The following is a 21,976-nucleotide window of genomic DNA, read 5'->3' on the forward strand; positions in this document are numbered from 1 at the left end:
CCAGGAGCGGAAATGAGGTAATGGTGGAGGCATCAGAAAGTCCCAAAATCCAACCCTTGGATGCCTCTAGATGTCTGGAGAGTGGAGACAGGATATCATCCAGTAAACACAGAATCAAGGAGCTGAGGGTCACCAAATGCAAGCCTTGGTGGGGCCGCCTTGGTGATTTCATTCTGGTTTTTAAATGAAGGGTGGATTTCTTTCCCTTCCCTGAGAATTCAGTTCAAGCTGGATTTCACTAGTTCTTTCTATCCCACCAAAGGGTCTCCATCTTTACCCTCCTCCTTGCACCTTTGCAAACCCAGGGGGAGTATGGACAGAGTCTAAGCACTATCTTAAGGTCATGCAGGCATGGACACACCCAGGAGCCCCTTTCCCGATGAGCTGGCTGACCAAGCATTCCCTCCTTTCGCAAGCTACCCCGTAGGAATGTGGGCACCGTTGGGGACCCTGGCTCTACTTGGATCCCTGGCCGCTGGGGCCTTTTCGACGCGCCTAAGTCCAGTCCAGGCGAGGCCAGGGCCCGGGAGGCGGGCCGAGGGGGCGGGCGGAGGCGGGGAGCAGCAGGCCGACCCCGGGAAGAAAAGAACATGGCTCCTGCGGCAGAGGGCGGCGGCGCTCCCGGGCGCGCTGGGCGCCAGTGAGCGCCATGGTTAACTCCAGACGCGTGCAGCCGCAGCCGCCCGGGGACGCGGGGCGCTCGCCCGCGCCGCGAGCGTCCGGACCCGGGCGCCTGGTGGCGGGTGGCGCCGGCCTAGCCGTCCCCGGCGGCCTCGGGGAGCAGCGGGGCCTGGAGATCGAGATGGAGCGCATCCGGCAGGCGGCCGCTCGGGATCCCCCGGCCGGAGCCTCGGCCTCGCCGTCTCCTCCGCTTTCGTCCTGCTCCAGGCAAGCGTGGAGCCGCGACAACCCGGGCTTTGAGGCAGAAGAGGATGACGACGACGAGGAGGTGGAAGGAGAAGAAGGAGGGATGGTGGTAGAGATGGATGTGGAGTGGCGCCCGGGCAGTCGGAGGTCGGCCTCCTCCTCCGCCGTGAGCTCGGTGGGCGCCCGCGGCCGAGGGCTCGGGAGCTACCGCGGCGCGGCTCACCTGAGCGGGAGGCGGCGCCGGCTAGAGGACCAGGGCGCGCAGTGTCCCAGCCCCGTGGGCGGCGGGGACCCGCTGCATCGCCACCTCCCGCTGGAAGGCCAGCCGCCCCGAGTGGCCTGGGCAGAGAGGCTGGTGCGAGGGCTGCGAGGTAAGATCCGGACTCTTGGCGTCCCGTGCACGCTTGACAACTACCTGGGCGCGGGCTCGAACCCCTGTCCTACAAGGGTGGCTGTCTGCTGCGGCTCCACCTCGCATCCTCTGCGTTCCCGCCTCCTTCCAGAGCGCCTTCCCTAACTCCTCTAATTCGGCCCGATTTCCGGTACCCATCACCGAATTTTACTGAGTCCTTGTTGGTGCAAATTCGTTGGACGCCTCCCTCCCTCCCTCCCTTCCTCTCTCCTTTAGATGCTAGCACATTTTGGAAAACAAAAGCAAGCCGTTAATACCTGGGCTTGTGGAGGATGAAAAGTGAATATTCTAGTACAACTGATAATAGTTGGAACTTTATGCTTGCTAAATGTCACAAATGAGGAACAAGTTTATTCCAGAGCCCAAGCTTTTCCTTTGGTGGCGATGTGCCATGTCCCTTCAGCCATTCTAGTAGGGACCTACAATGTTATCCAAGTTTTGAGACAAATGCCTTTAAACAGGTCATTGTCTGAAGGTTTGGTTGAGAGAGGGGTTGTTGACAGAAATGTGTAGAAACACATTTTTGATCATTTCCAATTCTAGACATTTCTTAAACAGTTGCAAACAAAATTATTAAACCTCGCCCGTTCCCCATGTGTGTGTGTGTGTGTGTGTGTGTGTGTGTGTGTGTGTGTGTGTGTGTGTTTAAAGACTGGAAGCAAGGTCCTTTGCCATTCCAACAAGATGATTGCTTTTCCAGATGGTTAATGTGTCGGCGTTCCGAGCACGCAACTCTCCACACCGCAAGAAAGGACACGGATTTTCCAATAGCTAGTTAATCTCGTGTTCTCAAAGGTTTGCAGCCGGAGGAATCCAAGTAGAAGAGTTTCACTAACTCTCCCCCACCTAGTTATCTTAACCTCTAACTTTAAGAGTTCCAGCCCAGGATTTGTTGCTATTTTCCCCTGCAACAGAGACTATCCAGGCAGTGTGGGTTAGGCAGGTCAGGCCTCCATCCAAATCCTGGTCCTACTACTGTTTGACCTTGAGGTTATTATTTAACGGCTCTGATCTTTTAATTTTTAGTTTTTTGTTTTAGTTTTGTTTTGTTTAGAAAAGAAATAACTAGTACATAGCCCTCGATGTGTTGAACGAATTAAATGAGAGACATCTAAAACGGGCAGCAAATCTTTGCTGTGCTATGCTTTGAGAGTATCACAAATGATGAAAGAATATTTTGACGCTGCTTTTACACGTGCAGACTAGTTAATGTGACTCAGGACATTGTGGAAAACCAAAACATCCTTTTGAGGTGACTGTAATCAATAGACTAGGAAAGCACTAAGTTTTTTTTTTTTTTGATGTCTAGAGCAGCATAAAACAGATTGTTATTTTAAACTACGTAGGAGGTGCTTTTAAAAGTATTCACTGAAGTGACTGAAGTGACATACAGGTTTCTTATAAGCTAATAGATATGGAAAGTTACATGATCAGCTGGAACATTTGGTTATATAGTTAACTTTGAACTCAATACTGGGAGACAATGAGATAAAATGTATACTTTTATATTGGGAACTATATGTATGTATATGTGTGTGTTTATTTCTTTTAAAGAAGAATTGTGTAAACTCACAATAAGACAGACTTTACCAGTGGGTGCTCTGTAGAGGTTCTGGGAGAGTAGGGTGCAGGAGAGGCATGGAAGCTATAATTCCCTTCTCAAGGTCTTGACCTCTGCATCTCTGCATATATAACCTAAGTAATATCTAATAAACTCTTGTGTGTAATAATAATAATATGATGGCATACATGTCACAGATGTATTTCACAAGGAAGCAGACTTGGGGAGTTATTAATTATAAAAAAAATTTAACCATTTAATTTCTGTTACAAAAATGTAGTTGGCATTCTTGTGGCTTATTAAATAAGTATTAAATGTTTAGCACACGCTATGAAGATAGTATACTGCTAGGAGCTCTAAAGCAAAATAAGCTACGGTGGCGTATCACTATTTTACAAAGGACAGAGGCCAGAAATGTAAAATCACTAATAATAAATGACATATGAATTTTTTTTCCTGGCTTGTGGGATAGATCCTGTGATCAAGGATCTATCACCAAGGATCAGAACAGAAAGTGACTTTTGCGATATCCACAGGTAGCGGGGACTGTCACTCATTCAGGCTCTTGGAACCTCAGCTTCTCAATTATAAAATGAAAGCATTGGATTAGTCTCTGATGCCCTTTTCGCCCCCCCGCCCCCCAGCAGGCAGACAGCAAAGGATGTTCCCCGTTCTATAAACTTTCCCTTTCAGCAGTGAGTAGTCAGGGTTGAGGAACTGCTTCTGGGATACACAGTATCTAACTGGGGAATTAAAATGTATCTCTACTTATTAAGAAGCAGTTGAAGGCTTCTCCACTGCAGCAGAGCATTCTAAAAGACCTGGACTCAGCAACTTGGTGTCTAGGATACTTTTCAGAGGTAAATATGGAGGCAGGCAGGTATGGTGTGTAGCCACCAGTGAATTGGTACTGAAAGCCTGGGCCAGAGGAATCAAAGGGCTACTGAATGATTTGATGACAGTGCCCCAGACATCATCTTGGAAGTTACACTCACCACTTGGACTCCTGCTGCATTGGCAAATTGTTAATACACATAACAAATATGATATAAATACACATAACAAACGATACAATGTATCCATAGGTCCACAGTTAGCAATCTCTGTCACATACTGCTAGGGCTCAAATGAATAAGAGGCCTACTCTTTATTTTTCCCCAAATGATCAGAGCTTGGCACTGCATGTACGGTTTGATAAGTGGCCATCATTATTTTCTCTCATATATAACTTGCATTTCTCCTGCTTTTCCTTTTGATGTCTACAGAGGAGTGTATTCAGTTATTACAAAGGTTATCGAGGATGATAAAAGTCTGAACTTGGCCATTCCAAACAGTACCACACCAGAGTGCTACTCCCGACCCTCCATTCTTACTTGCAGCTCATAAGCATCCGTGTGCAGGGACTGATTAATTGGGCCTATTTTGAATCTTTGGACCCATTCTTACTCCATCACCAGTATAGTGTTATCCTAAATGTGAGGTTTTTCAAGAGGGAATAGAGAAACTTTTGCCCCTTAAGGGGTATGTAGAAGTATCTGAATGTATGAATGTGTTTTTATAATCCCAGGAGGGAGTAGGGTTACACCTGCCAAATACCAGCTAGAAGGGAAGAATTGTACTAATTTCCTAAAGTGCCTGGGGCAGCCTCGTCCTCCATTACAGCAGGTCATCCCAGCCAGTGTGTCAGCAATATAGAGTTTGAGAAACCTTGCCCTAATCTCTTAGGTGACAAGGAATTGCTCACTGTGCTCAGCACTCTGGAAGCCTTTTTATGGTCATAGTTTGTTTTATTCTTAGGGTGCCCACTATATTAGAAGCTATCCTCTCTCTCTCTCTCTCTCTCTCTCTCTCTCTCTCTCTCTCTCTCTCTCTCTCTCTCTCTCTCTCTCTTTCCTTCTTTCTTTCTTTCTCTGGCCTTTTCTCACCTCACATTTGGCTACTGGAACTTTCATTTGGGCTAGAGAGATAGCAAGGTCCTAAGTTTGGTCCTCACAACCCATATTTAAAGAGCTGACTGTGTGGTGACCTGTGCTTGCAGCCCCAACACCAGGGAGGCCAAGACAGAGCTCAATGTCTACCTCACTTGGCAAGTTCCAGGCCAGTGAGAGGGACTCTGAAAACCAAGGTGTACAGTAACTGTGGAAGCTCCCGAGGTTGTTGTTCTCTTGCTTCTGTGTGTGTCTGTGCAGAATGTCCCTGTAGCTTTCTTTAATCCACGCTTCCTTCCCTAACCTCTTTCTTTTTCTTTTGGCACTTCCCTGCCTTTGCTCTCTAGACCATGTGAGTTGTGATAAATTTGCTCTAGTAACACAACTCATACAGCCAATAAACCTGTTTGGCATCACCTCTATGACAAGTCCTGGGAATGGCCAGATGGGTAATACAATGTCCCGCATTTCAGGCTGCTCACCTTCTAACAGGTGAAATAGCTGTACAAAAGTAATTACAGTGAGGGTCTTAGGTGTGGGAGGAACTCAGGGAAGAGGTAAGCTATCTTTTCCTGAGGAGGTCAGTGAGCTCCGTTTCAAAGAGGGAGGGGATTCTGGCAAAGAGCAAGGAGTGGTGACAGGCTAAGCAGACTCTGAGTGCTGCATTGGGGAGCTGGCACACTTTCCTGCAGGTATTTGGAGTATAGAGACTCCAGACTAGGCTGGTACAATTGCATGCCAGACTGAGGAATGTAGAGGATTCAGAGAGTTGGGGTCAGGAGGGAGCTGACAGAGAAAGGGTGACCACAATTGCAACTCAGCATATAGGCTGTGATGCTGTGGGCCCAGATCAAAGACAGAAATCATTAGTGTTACAGAACCAGGCTTGGTGTGGTGGTATCTGACTGTATTCCCAGCACTCAGGAGGCAGAGGCAGGAGAATCATTCAAAGTTCAAGGTCAGACTGAGCTACACAGTAAGATCCTGTCTCAAAACATGAAACACAATAATTACAGAATCAACTCCATGGGAAGAAGGATAAGCGCGGGGCCAGCTTTGAGACAGACATCAAACTGTTTGCTCAAATAGGAAGAACTTTCTAGAGAAAGAAAAAGAAAAGCCTTCACCTGGGGCATGTGAATCAGAGCACATGCAATGGTGCACCTTAAATCACTCCTGCCTGTCAACTCATGAACACTGAAAGTAGTCTACAACAGGATCATGATGCAGAGGGGCCAGTCCCTGTCTCCTAAGATAGACCTCTACATACACCCAGTGGGGGAGGATTAAAGATTGTGAATATTTAATTTTTAGGAGGTAGGTAGGGTAATTTAGAAAAAGTAAATCATAAGAGTTTATAGAACTACGAAGAAGAGGGTGTTTCTCATTTCCTCTTAGGGACTTGAATTAAATTGCCATAATTTATTACAAATTTGGCTTGGAAAAAAAATCTGACATCGTTTTTGTCTGTTTCTATTTAAAGGTCTGAGAATACCTTTTGTATGAAATTATGTCTATTCCTTAGTGCACTGCTGTCTGTAAACCACTGGAAAGAATAAAATCACTGACCACGGAGCAGGAAAGATGCTAAAGAGATTAGCAGTCTCCACATGTACACTGTAGGCTGGCCTCCAGAAGAGCATTATCCTATTTTCCCAAAGATAATGTGGGCTTGTTCCTGAGGCTGCTACTGAGCCTGATCCGCGGCTGCTGCTCCTCCGTTATCCCACGTCGTAATTTTCCATGTCATCTAAATTTATTAAAATTCCTTAGTATGACAGTTCCAATGAGTAAACATCCCGAATGCTGCATTTCTGCCACGTGAGTAATTCCCTGACAAGTACCACACCTTGGCAGTGGCCAGCTGACCGAAAACTGTGTTCAGCTTTCAGAGTGGTGAAACCCGTGATGTGTAACACCTTGGTGTCCTTGAATTTAGATGCTGACTTAAAAAAACAAAACAAAACAAAACACCAAGGAAAATGTGATATCTAAATTTAATAGAGTGGAGCTCTTATATTGTTATAAGGCCCCAAAAGCATATCAACATTACCGAAGAGCTCATTTCCTCGATGGGAAAGACCTTATGCTGTTCCATTTCTCTCCCTGTGGCTTGTTCATGGCTCAAGTGTGGTCTGCATTAGGTTAGCAAAGGGGGTAAATGAACGCCAGAGGTAACATGTGGGAGCCAGATTCCTGTCTGTTAATAGCGAACCTACTCGAACTGGAAGGACTGAGAGGCGGGTGTTTTGCGGAAGATATTAAGGTCCTCCCAGGGAGCCAGCAATGTGACTTTACCACACCGCTCCCTACCCCGGGTTTGGACAGCCGCCATGTTGCCTGCTGGCCGAGTCTCTCCAGCAAGCTCTCTGAGGGTTACATCATCTATACTTCACCAGCCCAACACGTTCCATCTGCTAAAACAGAAAGCATGGCGGCTGATCCCGGTTTTCCCCCAAAATAAAAACAGAGAAGCTGCAGGAGCTGTTCCTGTTAATTTTAAAACGTATTAATTGCTTTGAAAAGCCTATTGAGCTTAAGCAGGCTAAGCGTAGTCAGTTGCCATGGTGTTTCTTCTACGACAGAGACGAGCCAGAGCAGAGCAGCCTTTGCCGCTGTGTTAGAAGCTCAATAGATGTTTCCACATTGGAAGGATGCAACAACTCGGGGTGTGCACCGTGGCTACCTCAGAGGTGGTTGCCCAGGAGTCACACCACCTACTTAGCTAGGCTTAGTGGGAGGTGCCAGGTGTGTCCTTTACCAAGCAAGAATTATGTGAGGCGCACAATTGCTAAATCTTTTCAATTGCCTTCCTTTCCCACCCTCCCAAGTGTTTAAAGATATTTGCTAGTGGTCCTGGGAGTTAGGAAAATGATGGCGCACAACGTATAGTAAATAAAAGATGCTCCTGCTAAGTCACGCCTGAGTCACACACAGTTTGCGTACATACATATTCTTATGTGCCCATATTACACTCGAGAACGAAGATATTTGCTAGTGGTCCTGGGAGTTAGGAAAATGATGGCGCACAACGTATAGTAAATAAAAGATGCTCCTGCTAAGTCACGCCTGAGTCACACACAGTTTGCGTACATACATATTCTTATGTGCCCATATTACACTCGAGAACGCGTTTACTGTCAAAATCACTTTCCTTTTGCCACTTGTGAGATTTCTTTTCTTTTTACTCTTTTCTTTTCTTCTTTTTTTTTTTTTCAGAGACAGGGTTTCTCTGTATAGCCCTGGCTGTCCTGGAACTCACTTTGTAGACCAGGCTGGCCTTGAACTCAGAAATCCACCTGCCTCTGCCTCCCAAGTGCTGGGATTAAAGGCGTGTGCCACCAAGCCCGGCTCACTTGTGAAATTTCTTAGGAGAGATGACCTTGTTTTGTTTTTCCGTTATGTTCAAGGTCTCTGGGGAACAAGACTCATGGAAGAGAGCAACGCCAACCGAGAGAAGTACCTGAAAAGTGTGTTACGGGAGCTGGTCACTTACCTCTTTTTCCTCATAGTCTTGTGCATCTGTGAGTACATGCTCTGCCCCTCTAGTGGCAATGTCAGTCACGGGTGAAGAGAAGGTTGTGAGCACCAGGAGGGACCAGGCAGCAGTTTTCCTCTCAGTGTGGGGACAGTCTCGGCTCACTGGTTCATTATTGGCTGTGATCTACCCTACCGAGCAGCCTGCCATACACACAGATCCCAGCCAAGGGGTTTGGAGGCTAGATCTTGTAACAGCAAATATTCCGCTTCCATCCGTGTGTAACCACTCACACTGCTTGTGTCAGCTTCTGTCTTGCAAAGGCCCCTTTTGGATGCTGACAGTTAATATCATTCAGTGTGTGATTTGGAAGAAACTAGGCTTTAAGGGAAAGCTGTCTGATCTGAGTTTTCTTCCATCTCGCTTACTTTGGTGTGTTAGTGCATTCTCTGCTGAGTGAGGGGACGGAAGCCGTAGCACAGAACCAGTCTCTGGAAGCTTTTGCAAGTCCAGAAAAGTCACAGGCAAATCATCTATCCTGAGCCAAAGCATGCTGAAGCAAGGGTTTTAAAAATATTTTTTTAGTGTGTGTGCGTGTGTGTGTGTGTGTGTGTGTGTGTGTGTGTGTGTGTGTGTGTGTGCATGTGCGTGCTCGTGCATATGAGCAACCATGCCCCTGTGGAGGGCAGCTTTGTAAAGTCATTTCTCTTTCTGCATTTACACGGGTTCCAATTTGAACTCAAGTGGTCAGGCTTGCTTGGTAAAGGCCTTCTTCCTGGCCCTGAAGCACAGATTTTTTGTTGTGTCTTCTCTGAGGCCTCTTATAGAGACATGGAAGCCAGTTTGGTCACCTCCACGGCCAGGCTCTTCCTAACCTCTCCTAAGGTTACACTGAGAGAGGCTTAACAATTGATCCCTATATAGAAAGAGTCCATCCTTTTTGAGAGAATCAGAACTTAATCAGTAGTTTAATAATGTTTTTCAGCCAGGCGTGGTGGCGCACACCTTTAATCCCAGCACTCGGGAGGCAGAGGCAGACAGATTTTTGAGTTCGAGGCCAGCCTGGTCTACAAAGTGAGTTCCAGGTCAGCCAGGGCTACACAGAGAAACCCTGTCTTGATAAACAAAAAAAAAAAAAAAAATTTTTTTTTCAGTGGGAGAGTAGAGAGCTGCCTTGGCAGTTAAGAGTCCTGGCTGCTCTTCCAGAGGATCTGGGTTTGATTCTCACACCCACAGAGTCACTCACAACCAAGTGCAACTCTAGTTCCAGGGATCCAACACCCTTTCCTGGTCTCAGTGTGCACCCGACACACACATGAGGCACAGGTGTACGTGCAGGCAAATGTGTACACATACATTTAAAAAAAACAAAAACAAAAACTGCTGTTATTTCTGTAACTGGTCATCTTGGATTTATAAGGGCTGAAAGCTTTTTTGCAGAAATTTAAATTTTTTATTGAATTATTAAAAATAAAATAAATGTTGAATGCAAAAAGCTAAGAAACCATTTAAATTTCTTAATGTGTAGTTGTTAGGAGTTAAGATCTCAGAGGCCACATACCCTTTGTATATTGTTATTATTCATGTGTGCACACATGGGTGAAGGTGTGTGCACCTGTGTATGTAGGTCTGGGCATGTGTGTGTAGGAGCTTGTGCACCTATGTGTGCAGGTGTGTGCACTTATGTGTAGGTTTGTACACATGAGTGTATAGGCACTTGTGCACCTGTATGTGTGGGTGTGTCAATGTGTGTATAAGTGCAAGTGCACCTATGTGTAGGTATGCGTGTGCACAAGTATGGAGCTGTGTGTGCACATGAGTGTGTAGGTGCATATCTTCCTCAGTTACATCCCACTTAGTTTTTAAGACAGGACCTCTAACTGAATATACAGCTTGCCAGCTACCTTGGCTGGCCAGCAAGCCCCTCAGATATGAACTCAAGTCCCTTTCAGCCCTCTGTTTACATCCTTTGAGACTTTGCCTGTTAACTAGAAATTTAAATACAAAATGAAGGATTTTTTTTGTAAGCTAAAATATTATGTGAAAAAAGTCATTGTTTTGGTTTTTTTCTTACCAATTTTCTGTCACTTGTATAGGGCCTTCCCTTGTGTGTATCTTCATCTGTTTTCCTTATTTATATGCCCTATAATAAGCAGGTAGATTAATAAAAAAAGTAAAAATGAAAATATTCTCAAGTGTAATTCACATGAGAGAAGTCCCAAATGAGATTCACATTATTACTTTCTGTTTTAAGAACCTATCATTTATTTATGATGCTTGGGAAATGTGCCAAATTATTAAATACTTAATTAAATACCTACTATGAAGATAGTAGCCTTACTGCAGCTATAAGACATAATAATCTCAGGTAACAAAGCATAACATTCAAACAAGCGATCTAGAAATTTAAAATAAGTAACCACAAACAAGCTTAAAAATGGCATTTATTTGTTTTTCTTTTTCCTTTGAAAAAAGAAAGCTTTATTCAGGAAACAACTTTTATGAGACATAACTTAGGATCCATCTGCATGGGCATCTGTTTCATGTGTGTCTTAGGGTTTTACTGCTGTGAGCAGATACCATGATCAAGGCAACTTCTTTTTTAATTAGGTATTTTCTTCATTTACATTTCCAATGCTATCCCAAAAGTCCCCCATGCCCTCCCCCACCCAGTCCCCTACCCATCCACTCCCACTTCTTGGCCCTGGCGTTCCCCTGTACTGAGGCATATAAAGTTTGCAAGACCAAGGGGTCACTCTTCCCAATGATGGCCGACTAGGCCATCTTCTGCTACATATGCAGCTAGAGACACCAGCTCCTGGGGTACTGGGTAGTTCATATTGTTCCCCCTATAGGGTTCCAGACCCCTTTAGCTCCTTGGTTACTTTCTCTAGCTCCTCCATTGGGGGCCCTGTGTTCCATCCAATATCTGACTGTGAGCATCCACTTCTGTGTTTGCCAGGCACCAGATAGCCTCACAAGAGACAGCTATATCAGGGTCCTTTCAGCAAAATCTTGCTGGTTTATGCAATGCTGTCAGCATTTGGAGGCTGATTATGGGATGGATCCCAGGGTATGGCAGTCTCTAGATGGTCCATCCTTTCGTCTCAGCTCCAAACTTTGTCTCTGTAACTCCTTCCATGGGTGTTTTGTTCCCAATTCTAAGAAGGGGCAAAGGGTCCACACTTTGGTCTTCATTCTTCTTGAGTTTCATGTGTTTTGCAAATTGTATCTTGTAACTTGGGTATTCTAAGTTTCTGGGCTAATCTCTACTTATCAGTGAGTACATATCATGTGAGTTCTTTTGTGACTGAGTTACCTCACTCAGGATGATACCCTCCAGGTTCATCCATTTGCCTAGGAATTTCATAAATTCATTCTTTTTAATAGCTGAGTAGTACTCCATTGTGTAAATGTACCACATTTTCTGTATCCATTCCTTTGTTGAGGGATATCTGGGTTCTTTCCAGCTTCTGGCTATTATAAATAAGGCTGCTATGAACATAGTGGAGCATGTGTCCTTCTTACCAGTTGGAACATCTTCTGGATATATTCAAGGAAACTCTTATAAGAACAACATTTAATTGGGGCTGGCTTACAGGTTCAAAGGTTCAGTCCATTGTCATCAAGGTGGGAGCATGGCAGCATCCAGGCAGGCATGGTGCAGGAGGAGCTGAGAGTTCTACATCTTCATCTGAAGGCTGCTAGCAATACTGGCTTCCAGGCAGCTGGGATGACAGTCTTAAAATGGCATTAAAGCCCATGCCCACAGTGGCACACCTACTCCAACAAAGCCATACTTCCTAATAGTGCCACTCCCCGGTACAAGCATATACAGAGCATCACAATTTGTTTTCTAACATACAGAGTTCTAACAGTTAATCCAGCTTGAGCACATTTCTGTCATCTCAGGATTTGTTTCTCTTTCTGGCTGCAGCTGGCCTTTGTCCTTGATCCCCTCCCTTCCCTTTGGTTCTCAGCTCTTCCATCGCTGCATTCTGCTGTCTTGGCGCTTTGCTGTGCCTTTTGACTAATACCTGCCTCTCTCCCCAGCCCTTGGCAGCCCACCATTCTACTACTGTGAGCTCAGCATATTACATTCCTTCCCTATGCGATATGCCATTTTAAAAGACATGCTTTCTAACACAGAAACGCTAAGGTGTACTATGCATATTGCATTGAAGTTCAGGCAGCAAGAGGTGAGATATTTCAGGCTTTCTTGTTCTGAGCTGTTGGAGCACGGAACACTGAGGTTGGCTTTGTTCCTAGCACAGGAGTGGCGCTTAAATATCAAACCACACTGGTTTTAACATTAACATGTCCATTAGCATATGTCAGCATTTTCAAACACCACATATGCAAACATGCTTCTAATGCAAAGGAAGCCCAGAGTTTGACAGATTATCCAGACTAAGCATCAGAATTGCCAAGAGAATTTAACAAAAAAAAAAAAAAAAAAAAAAGTTGATAGTTTTTCCAGATCATCTGAGTCAGAGCTTCTTCCATCTGAAGAAAAACAAGTTTTCAGGTGGACTTTATGGGAATGAGGCCAAAGAACTAAACTGGCTACCAAGAGCTTCTGAAACCTAACTGAACACTTGCATTTTCTTGTTTTAGAAAGTCTGTAGGTTTTTTTTTTTCTTTCTTATCTTTCACTATAACCATGAGACTTTTTTTTCTATCAATAGGTACAATTTTTTGTTTGTCTTTGTTTTTCATTTTTTTGTTTGTTTTTTTTCAAGACAGGGTTTCTCTGTATAGCCCTGGCTGTCCTGGAGCTCACTTTGTAGACCAGGCTGGCCTTGAACTCAGAAATCCACCTGCCTCTGCCTCCTAAGTGCTGGGATTAAAGGCGTGCGCCACCACGCCCGGCTAATAGGTATAATTTTTACATTGAGTTAGGTTATATTTTTTTGAGGAAACACTGAGAGGACCTTGGCTGCAGACATGGCGGTCCCTGAACAAGTCAGAGGGAGCACACCAGTGAGCTGCGTCCCCTATAGTCTCGGCTTCACTTCATGTCTTCAAGCTCCTGCCCTAGGTTCCCTCTGTGATGGAGTGAAAACTGAAACATGAAATACGTCCTTTCCCCAGGTTGCTTTGTCGTCATGGAAACACGGCAATAGAAAGCGACTGAAAGGAGTGTAACTCTTATGTTTCCACTCCAGTTCACACTGCGCAAATATCTTCCTTCACACACATCTCTCGACATTGGTTCCAGAGAAAGCTTGCAGCATTGTTGAGCTCATTTTCAAAGGTCAAGCTCAGGAGGGTCACTAGCTGTTCAAGATCCCCGGGCACCTGCACCCTCTGTTGTGAGCCCAGAGGCAGCTGGTCCGAGTGGAGCTAGCTGAGCTGCTCGCCCAGGCTGTCTGAGGTTGAGCTGCCGCTGACATATCCTCACACCGTTGCTGCTGTGGGCATATGTAGAAATGTCACTCCCAAATAACGGGCTCAGTTTTATCCTGACACAGTTCAGAAACAGCTCATGGTGGCCCATCATTGTCAGCACTAGAAGTATCATTTTCTGGTGTCCAGTAGGGGGCGCAGCACAGTAGCATTTCAGTCACCGTAAGTGAAGCCGAGAAAGCTAATACTGATCTTGAGAATTTTAACAAAAGCCAGGTCTGAAGAACAATAAGAAGACAAGGAGGGACCCTGGTGTCTATGCCGTGCTTAAGAGTCTCTACTTTTAACCTATCAACAAATAATTTCCAAGAGCAACCACCTTATAGGTAAAACACGAGAAAATGTTCTATATTAACCAGTAACCCCCAAGTACGATTCTAGTTTCGCAGTAATTGAAAATAACCAACCGAGTCATTTATTCGACTAGAAGGATTCTTCCATCCTCACTGTGTGTCACCTCTGTCCCCTGTATTGACGGGATTCCCAGGCATCGATGCTCAGGGCATTACAACTGCAGCCTTCCCTCTGTGGGGGTGGGGGTGGGGTGGGGGAGGTGTCCAGGCAGAACACTGGCTGAGGACCTGCAAGTTCCTCGTTTGGAGGGAAAGGTCACTTCTTTACACTCATGTCCTGGAATTATTTAGTGTACTCTCTCTGCATGGCTGCACAAATTGTGAATTTATGTAAAATGTCTTGCTTAACGTGATTGCTTAAGATGAACGCTCAAACACATGTTGGGTCACCGCTGCCCATGTTCCTTCTTTAACAATCTTAGTTTGATGTTGCTTGAAAACAGAAGAGTAAGAGAGACAAACTGACCAATGGTTTGAGCAGACCTAGCTTAAGACACAGTGTAATTACGGAATCAAGAAATCATCATCTGTGCTCATCACTGCAGACACAAGATGAAAAAGAAACAAATGCCTTCTCTTGAAGCTTCGTGTTTCAAGCAAATTCTATTCTGTGCAGCGTATTACATCAGAATTCCAGCAGAACATAGTATCTGCTAAATGCTGAAAGCTCTAATTCTCAAAGCTTATCATTACATATGACGTGTACACAGAAGCAGCCATGCCGTGGTGTAGATATGGAGGTCAAAGGGCAACCTTTGGGAATCAGTTTTCTCTTCTCTTCTCTACATGGGTTTCAGGAATCAGACTCAGGTTGCCAGGAGTAATAAGTGATATATACCTTTTCCATTGAGCCACCTTGCTACACATTTCTTACATAAACAGAGGTGGGATCACCTACAATATTGGTGGGAGAAGGGAGGGAGAGCCTACCAGGAAGGGTCCCTCCGTGGAGGCTGTGAGCTATGTAGCTATGTGAGCTCGTCCCCTCTTGATGCTCACTCGATACTTTGTGTCTTCCAGTGACCTACGGCATGATGAGCTCCAATGTGTACTACTACACTCGGACACTGTCACAGCTATTCATAGACACCCCAGTGTCGAAAACAGAGAAAACCAACTTTAAAACTCTTTCTTCCATGGAAGACTTCTGGAAGGTATTCACCCATGACTAGAAGTACACCCTTGTCTCTGTGAATTATTGATTTGGTATCGTAAATTCAACCCATAAGTATCTTCAGGAGATGTGAGTTATATGAAGTTATTTAGAGTTCTGTTCCCTTCAGTATTCATGGAGAACGCTGAAAGTGCTTTTCGCAGACTGAACGTTTTACACCTTTTATTTAATTCCTATAATGATCTTCTCTAGTGCATACTGATGCCGTGGACCCCTCTTTGTAAACAATGCAAGTGAGATTCGGGGTGTGTGTGGTCACATGGCTAGAAAAGACCTGGAGAAGAGAGAGAGAGAGAGAGAGAGAGAGAGAGAGAGAGAGAGAGAGAGAGAGAGAGAGATGGTAGCTGCTTCTTGGTAGCTTACTGTTCTCTCAATCTGAGAATTTCCTTATGATCCAAGTCCCAAGTAGAAGTTTGGGTGTCATACACTGCTCTATTTTTTTGTGATTTGTGTCTTTGTTGGCAGTGGCATACCCTTCCCCCCTTCCCAGCTCCACGAACTACCTAATAAGACATGGACACATTATTTCAAAGGTCTGCTACTGTAAAATTCAGCCCAGCCTCTTCTCCAATTCTAAGCTCTGACTTGCAGACTGTGGGCAGTGAATAGCATTGAGGCCGCGATAAGCCAGTGCTACAATGGTAGGTCATTTTCAGTTACTTTTAATAAAGCACCGTAAATCCTCTAGAGTAGCTAACTATCACACACAGACTCATCTGACCCCATGATGTGGTGGTGCTCAGAAGGCTGGAGAGGAAATGTAAGAGGAAGTTATTGTTTCTCCCAGAGAAATAATCTACAGCATTCTCACTAAAACCCCGAAGGCAGAGCCCTTGATTCTAGACAGGAAACGCTGAGCCACTGCAGCTTTTGATATGTGATGCTTGTCACTAGAACCCACAGTGGTTCAATCCTGACCTTCCCTTAGCTCTGTATGGCAGGTCCCTGGAGAGGTGGTTACGTCTGTTCTCCCTAGAGGAAGAGCCTTTTGTACAAACATGAAGCATGTCACATGTACCATTCCATGTTAGTAAATGCAGAGAGTGGGGCGGGGCCGGTGGGCTGACTCTACATGTAGCAAAATAATCCAGGTAGAAAAAAGATCCAGTACAAAAGGCAATTAATTGGCAGTCTTAGCTTTCCACTCTAGAGTTCTGGTTATGTGAGATGCTTGTTTCTAAGGGAAAGTGAGGTTAATGGGTGTGTGTGTGTGTGTGTGTATATATATATATATATATATATATATATATATATATATTTATTTATAAAACACACCCATCTCAGTTGATAGTCCCAGCACAGAAATCAGATTATATTGATACTGTGTCAGGTGCTAACCACACAAAGGATGAATTTTCCAAATGTGGAAACCAGCTTAAGGAACCCTACACAAGGCAAATAACTCAGCAAATAACAGTAAGATACAAACCCAACATTGTCTTTCTAACAACATAGCCTCCCTCAGTACTTCTGCTTGCTCTTATGATCCAGGTAGAAGCCAGCCAGCCTGAGTTTGGAAACTATCCAAAATCTTTCCTTGCAGTTCACCGAAGGCTCCTTCCTGGATGGGCTGTACTGGAAGGCACAGACCAGCAACCACACGCAAGCTGACAACCGAAGCTTTATCTTCTATGAGAACCTGCTGCTAGGAGTGCCGCGTCTACGCCAACTCCGAGTCAGAAACGGATCCTGCTCCATCCCTCAGGACCTGCGAGATGAAATTAAAGAGTGCTATGATGTCTACTCCGTCAGCAGTGAGGACAGAGCTCCATTTGGACCTCGGAATGGAACTGCGTGCGTATCTGTGACGTATGCCCAGTGCATGCATTTCACTTTTCATTCATCCGTTCTCAGACAACTGAATGGTAGGCTGTGTGACATATGCCCGGTGCGTATCTGTGACGTATGTGTGTGTATCTGTGATGAATGTGTGGGTGAGTATGTGTGACGTTTGCCCAGTGCCTGGAGTTCACTTTTCATTTATTCATTCTCAGACAACTTTACCAAAAAGATGCCTCCAGCAGACTTGGGTCAAGTTGATGTTTGTTCCTTGTTTTCTCTAAAGTATTTACCTTTTTGTTTCTGTTGCCTGTTTCAAAATGACTGAGTTGTTCACCATACAGCCCAAGAAAAAGCCTCTAGAAGTTTTATTATTTAGTATTATTTTTATAGGACAAATAAGATTCTTACAATATTCTTTCTTACAAATATTTTTTGTTTGGGGTGTAATTGTTTAAATTTCAGATTTAGGGGTGCTGAAGAGATGGTTCAGTTGGTTAAGAGCACTCGCTGTTCTCACAGAGGATACTGGCTTGGGTCCCAAAACCCTATCACGTGACTCACAACCACCTATAACTCCAGTGCCAGGGGATGATCGGATGCCCTCTTTGGCCCCTGTGGTACCCATATGCATGTGGCACACGTGAACTCTGACACACATGCACACCTTATTCATAAATACATCTCATTTCCCCTTCCCAAACACTTCTAAGTCAGGTGTCATCTCCTATCATAGGAAACAAGGGGAGACTGTGAGTAACTGAGTGGATAATCCCTCTTGGCTTACCGTTTTCATTGCAGCTTTTGTGGAATGTAGACATTGCATCAGTCACCAGACAGGGCTCGGTGGGGTGGGGTAGGTGGTAGCATAGGCTCTAGCGTGGGTTCCAGACTCAAGCTCAACCACACTGGGCACAAATCAAACTTACTAAGCCTCAGGGCCCTTGTTCTCAAACTGTGACCAATGACTGTGAGGATTCACTAAGAAAATCAGCTTGACGAACTATTCCAAGCACACTATCTTATCCTGGCAGGCACCACTCATCTTCCTGGTCCTGGCCAGCCTTTCATGACTTTTACCTGTTGTTTTTATTTTTAATTAGGTGGATCTACACAAGTGAGAAGGAGCTGAATGGGAGCAGTCACTGGGGAATCATTGCGTCGTACAGTGGAGCAGGTTACTACCTGGATCTGTCCAGAACCAGGGAGGAGACAGCCGCCCAGCTTGCTGGCCTCAGGAGGAACTTCTGGCTGGACCGGGGCACGAGGGCAGCTTTCATAGACTTCTCAGTGTATAACGCAAACATTAACCTGTTCTGTGTGGTCAGGTGTGTATTACGGGCTCTCCGCCCTCCTATCTCTGGGTGGTTATCTGCACATCTATTTCTGGAGGTGGGCTAGGAAAACTAGCCCATGCAGGTGACTGAAGGAGGGACCAAGAATCAAGGCTGAGACCAGGGAAGGGTGGGAACTGCAGGCCTGGGGAGGAAGAGATTTGGAGGAGGGATGTAAGAGCCTGTCACCTTAGGACTTGGAAAGAACCTTAGCTCTGGTCATGCTTGGCCGGTTCCTAGACCCTGTCAGGTGAAGGGAATGCAGGACATTTTCATCCTCGGTTTTCTTATTGTTAACCATTGTCTTGTTGACGAATGGTAGTCCTCTGTCACCAAGTTCTCTGGCTACCAAACCTTGGCTCTCTCACCCTGAGTGTCTCCGCTTCTGTGGGTAGGACTCGGAAAAGTTGCACCAGGTTTGCCCCATAGACTGTGATGTCGCTGCCAGGGCCAGTGTTGGAAACTGCGGGCAAAGATTCTGCTGTCGTGTCTCATGCATTCAGCACTGTGCTCTTGGACATATGGGCATCGTGACTCTTTCCGTCTGTTTGGTTATGTCGGAAATCTAAACAAAAGCACTTGAAAAACCTGCATTCAACAATGAAAAGCAAAAGAAATAAACCGTGTATGTTATAAACAGTTAGTACTGTTTAAAAGACGTGAGCAAGGTAAGAGTTAGTCAGTGTTCACCCTAGATACCACAACAGCCACACGCAAGACCACTCACACCGGGACTCTGCACATACATTCCCTCAGGCAGTAAGGACACATTAGTGTTTTGTGATAATTTTCATATTAAAACCAAGTGGGTCTCATTAGAAACTAGTGAGAGTTTATTGTAATTGCCACTAAGCTTTCCATAGTGATCCCAACGGCGATTAGAAGAGGATTCCAATGGGCAGGTGTCTTAGTCAGGGTCCATATTCCTGCACAAACATCATGGCCAAGAAGCAAGTTGGGGAGGAAAGGATTTATTCTACTTACACTTCCACTCTGCTGTTCATCACCAAAGGATGTCAGGACAGGAACGCACCCAGGGTAGGAACTTGGAGGCAGGAGCTGATACAGAGGCCACAGAGCGATGCTACATACTGGATTGCTTCCCCTGACTTGCTCAGCTTGCTTTCTTATAGAACCCAGGACCACCAACCCAGGGATGGCATCACCCACAATAGGCCCTCCCCCACTTGATCACTAATTGAGAAAATGCCTTACAGCTGGATCTCATGGAGGCATTTCCTCAAGGGAGGCTCCTTTCTCTGAGATAACTCTGACACACAAAACCAGCCAGTACTGCAGGCAACTCTGACAGTCTAGAAAATGTTTAATTGCGGGATGTCTCCAGTGTTTTGTTTGTTTGCTTGCTTTTCTATATTCTCCCTAGAATTCAAAGATGGCACTGTCAGGGCAATTGCTTCACTTCTTTCTAAGCTCCCAGTTGTGGTTAACAAGTGGAGAGCCTCAGTGGGTCAGAGATGCTCTGACACACAGGGGCCACTTGCTTATCGTGTTTCACGAAGGCTGAAAATGGGTCCAGTGCTTTTAGTATCGTTCTGGCTGCCACTGGTGCTTGCCACCAGATAGCAAATTGGTGAAGAGGATTCCCATCTTCCAGAGTCCTGGCTTTGATTCAGTCATTGCTGGATCCCGTATGTGTCTTAGAAGCTTGGGTTCTGGGTTTGACCACCATCCCACAATGAAGAACATCACGATACCACACACACAACTGACGGCTTTTGAAACTACAGGGTTATCGAGTCTCACTTTAGTTATATGGAAGGTTGTTTTCATTATTGAAACACTGGACTTTCTCAGTGTGACACCTGCACAGTGGAATTTGGCAAGAAAAGTCCCCAGTTAGGTTAGGAATGCAGTAAAAACCAGTGCTAAATGTGTGAATATAAATCACAGACAGTCCTGTTCCAGACAGTAGGTGAGTATGGTGTGTCTGAGAGACACACCCTTGGGAAGAGGAGGAACTAGCAAACTGAAGAACTAATTAGATGTCACTTGGTCATTGAATGAATGAGCTGATCTGGGGGCAGGGTTAGCTACTAAATGCATGCCCTGCTTTCATCTAGACCCTATGTGCTTCAGTGTGGCTTACTGTATCTCTAGTTTCTTCCCGTGTCTAGCAGAATGGCTTACATTTAATGGAGGGTCTACAAAGACTAGTTTGTTGATGAGCTATTTGTTAAATACACATACAGACATACAAACACACACATACATCCACACAGAGACAGAGACACACACAACACAGATACACAGACACAAATATAGACAGGCACACCAACACACATACACACGAACACACACAGACAGACACACACAGGCATACACAGCACATACACACAAACACACACACACACACACACACTTAGTTTAGCAGTTTGAAGACCAGGAGAGTCAAAGGAAGGGACGGTGGGTGGGAGGCGTCCTGCAGGATCGGAGGCCTAAAAGTCTGCCTCCTAAGCACACGTTCCTGTGAACACAGAACAAGGGTCAGGATTCCCCAGCTTGTGGTAACCCGAGACACTGGTTCTCACCTCATAGTGCAGGGACCGACCTGACACACTTCCTTTCTTGAGTCTGTCTTGCATGTTAACCTAATTGTTGTCTTTGCATTGTAGGTTATTGGCGGAGTTCCCAGCAACGGGTGGCGTAGTACCCTCTTGGCAGTTTCAGCCTGTAAAACTGATCCGCTATGTCACAGCCTTTGATTTCTTCTTGGCAGCCTGTGAGATCATCTTTTGTTTCTTTATCATTTACTATGTGGTGGAAGAGATATTGGAAATTCGGATTCACAGACTGAGCTATTTCAGGAGTTTCTGGAATTGTCTGGATGTTGTGATTGTCGTGGTAGGTTGGAGAAAAACGCCAACTTCCCTGCTTTCTCCCTCATTTCCTTTCTGTATTCTAAGAGCTTGCTAATTAGTAGTCTTCGATTTCAGTGTTGGAGATCTTGATAGTTCCAGTAGCAAACCTAACATTTTCTTTTATATTAACTTTTGTGTTATACTTTTCCCCCTCATTTTGTATGAACCTACTTGTTTATATTTCTGATATTTTTATTGAGCTCTGACTTAGTCACACAAATAAGTAATTTAATTTACTTTAAGTACTTTATTTTTGTTATTTGCTTACTTTATTCTCATCTTTGTTTTTGTAACAAGATAGTAGTTAAGTAACAAAAATACCAAAATTTCTATGTTTAGTATGGCATATAAGATTTGTAGGATGAGGGGCTGGTGAGATGGCTCAGCAGGTAAGAGCACCTGACTGCTCTTCCGAAGGTCCTGAGTTCAAATCCCAGCAACCACATAGTGGCTCACAACCATCCCTAATGAGATCTGACTCCCTCTTCTGGTGTGTCTGAAGACAGCTACTGGTGTGTCTGAAGACAGCTACAGTGTACTTACATATAATAAATAAATAAATAAATAAATCTTTTTTAAAAAAAAACAAACAAAGATTTGTAGGATGAAATGTGAAAGTTTCTTTTTTGTAATAATACTTTTCTGCCAGTGAAAATTATTTTATATTTTAAGTGTCAAATTGTGACAGGAATAAACAGCCTAAAATTTTTTGTATAATACAGGAAACCTCCTATAGTTTGGAACTCCTATATCACACAGTCCAAAGGGAACAAAATTTAAACCATATCCATAAGTCACATCC

General features: G+C 44.8%; 1 protein-coding gene across 1 annotated transcript in view; it reads left to right on the top strand.

The window, feature by feature from the left end:
- The first annotated feature begins 575 nt into the window (after positions 1 to 575).
- The window catches only part of Pkd2 (polycystin 2, transient receptor potential cation channel), a 42,981-nt gene continuing 21,580 nt past the window's right edge, over positions 576 to 21,976 (top strand). Inside the window, exons 1-6 of the mRNA XM_021162290.3 lie at positions 576 to 1,238; positions 8,179 to 8,292; positions 15,029 to 15,162; positions 16,726 to 16,976; positions 18,065 to 18,289; positions 20,929 to 21,157. Coding sequence (XP_021017949.1) covers positions 650 to 1,238; positions 8,179 to 8,292; positions 15,029 to 15,162; positions 16,726 to 16,976; positions 18,065 to 18,289; positions 20,929 to 21,157 — 1,542 coding nt within the window. The 5' untranslated portion in view covers positions 576 to 649. The remainder of the gene's footprint in view (positions 1,239 to 8,178; positions 8,293 to 15,028; positions 15,163 to 16,725; positions 16,977 to 18,064; positions 18,290 to 20,928; positions 21,158 to 21,976) is intronic.

This window comes from Mus caroli, unplaced genomic scaffold, assembly GCF_978045245.1.
Source record: "Mus caroli unplaced genomic scaffold, Mus_caroli_1 scaffold_4, whole genome shotgun sequence".
NCBI classification, from domain to species: domain Eukaryota; kingdom Metazoa; phylum Chordata; class Mammalia; order Rodentia; family Muridae; genus Mus; species Mus caroli.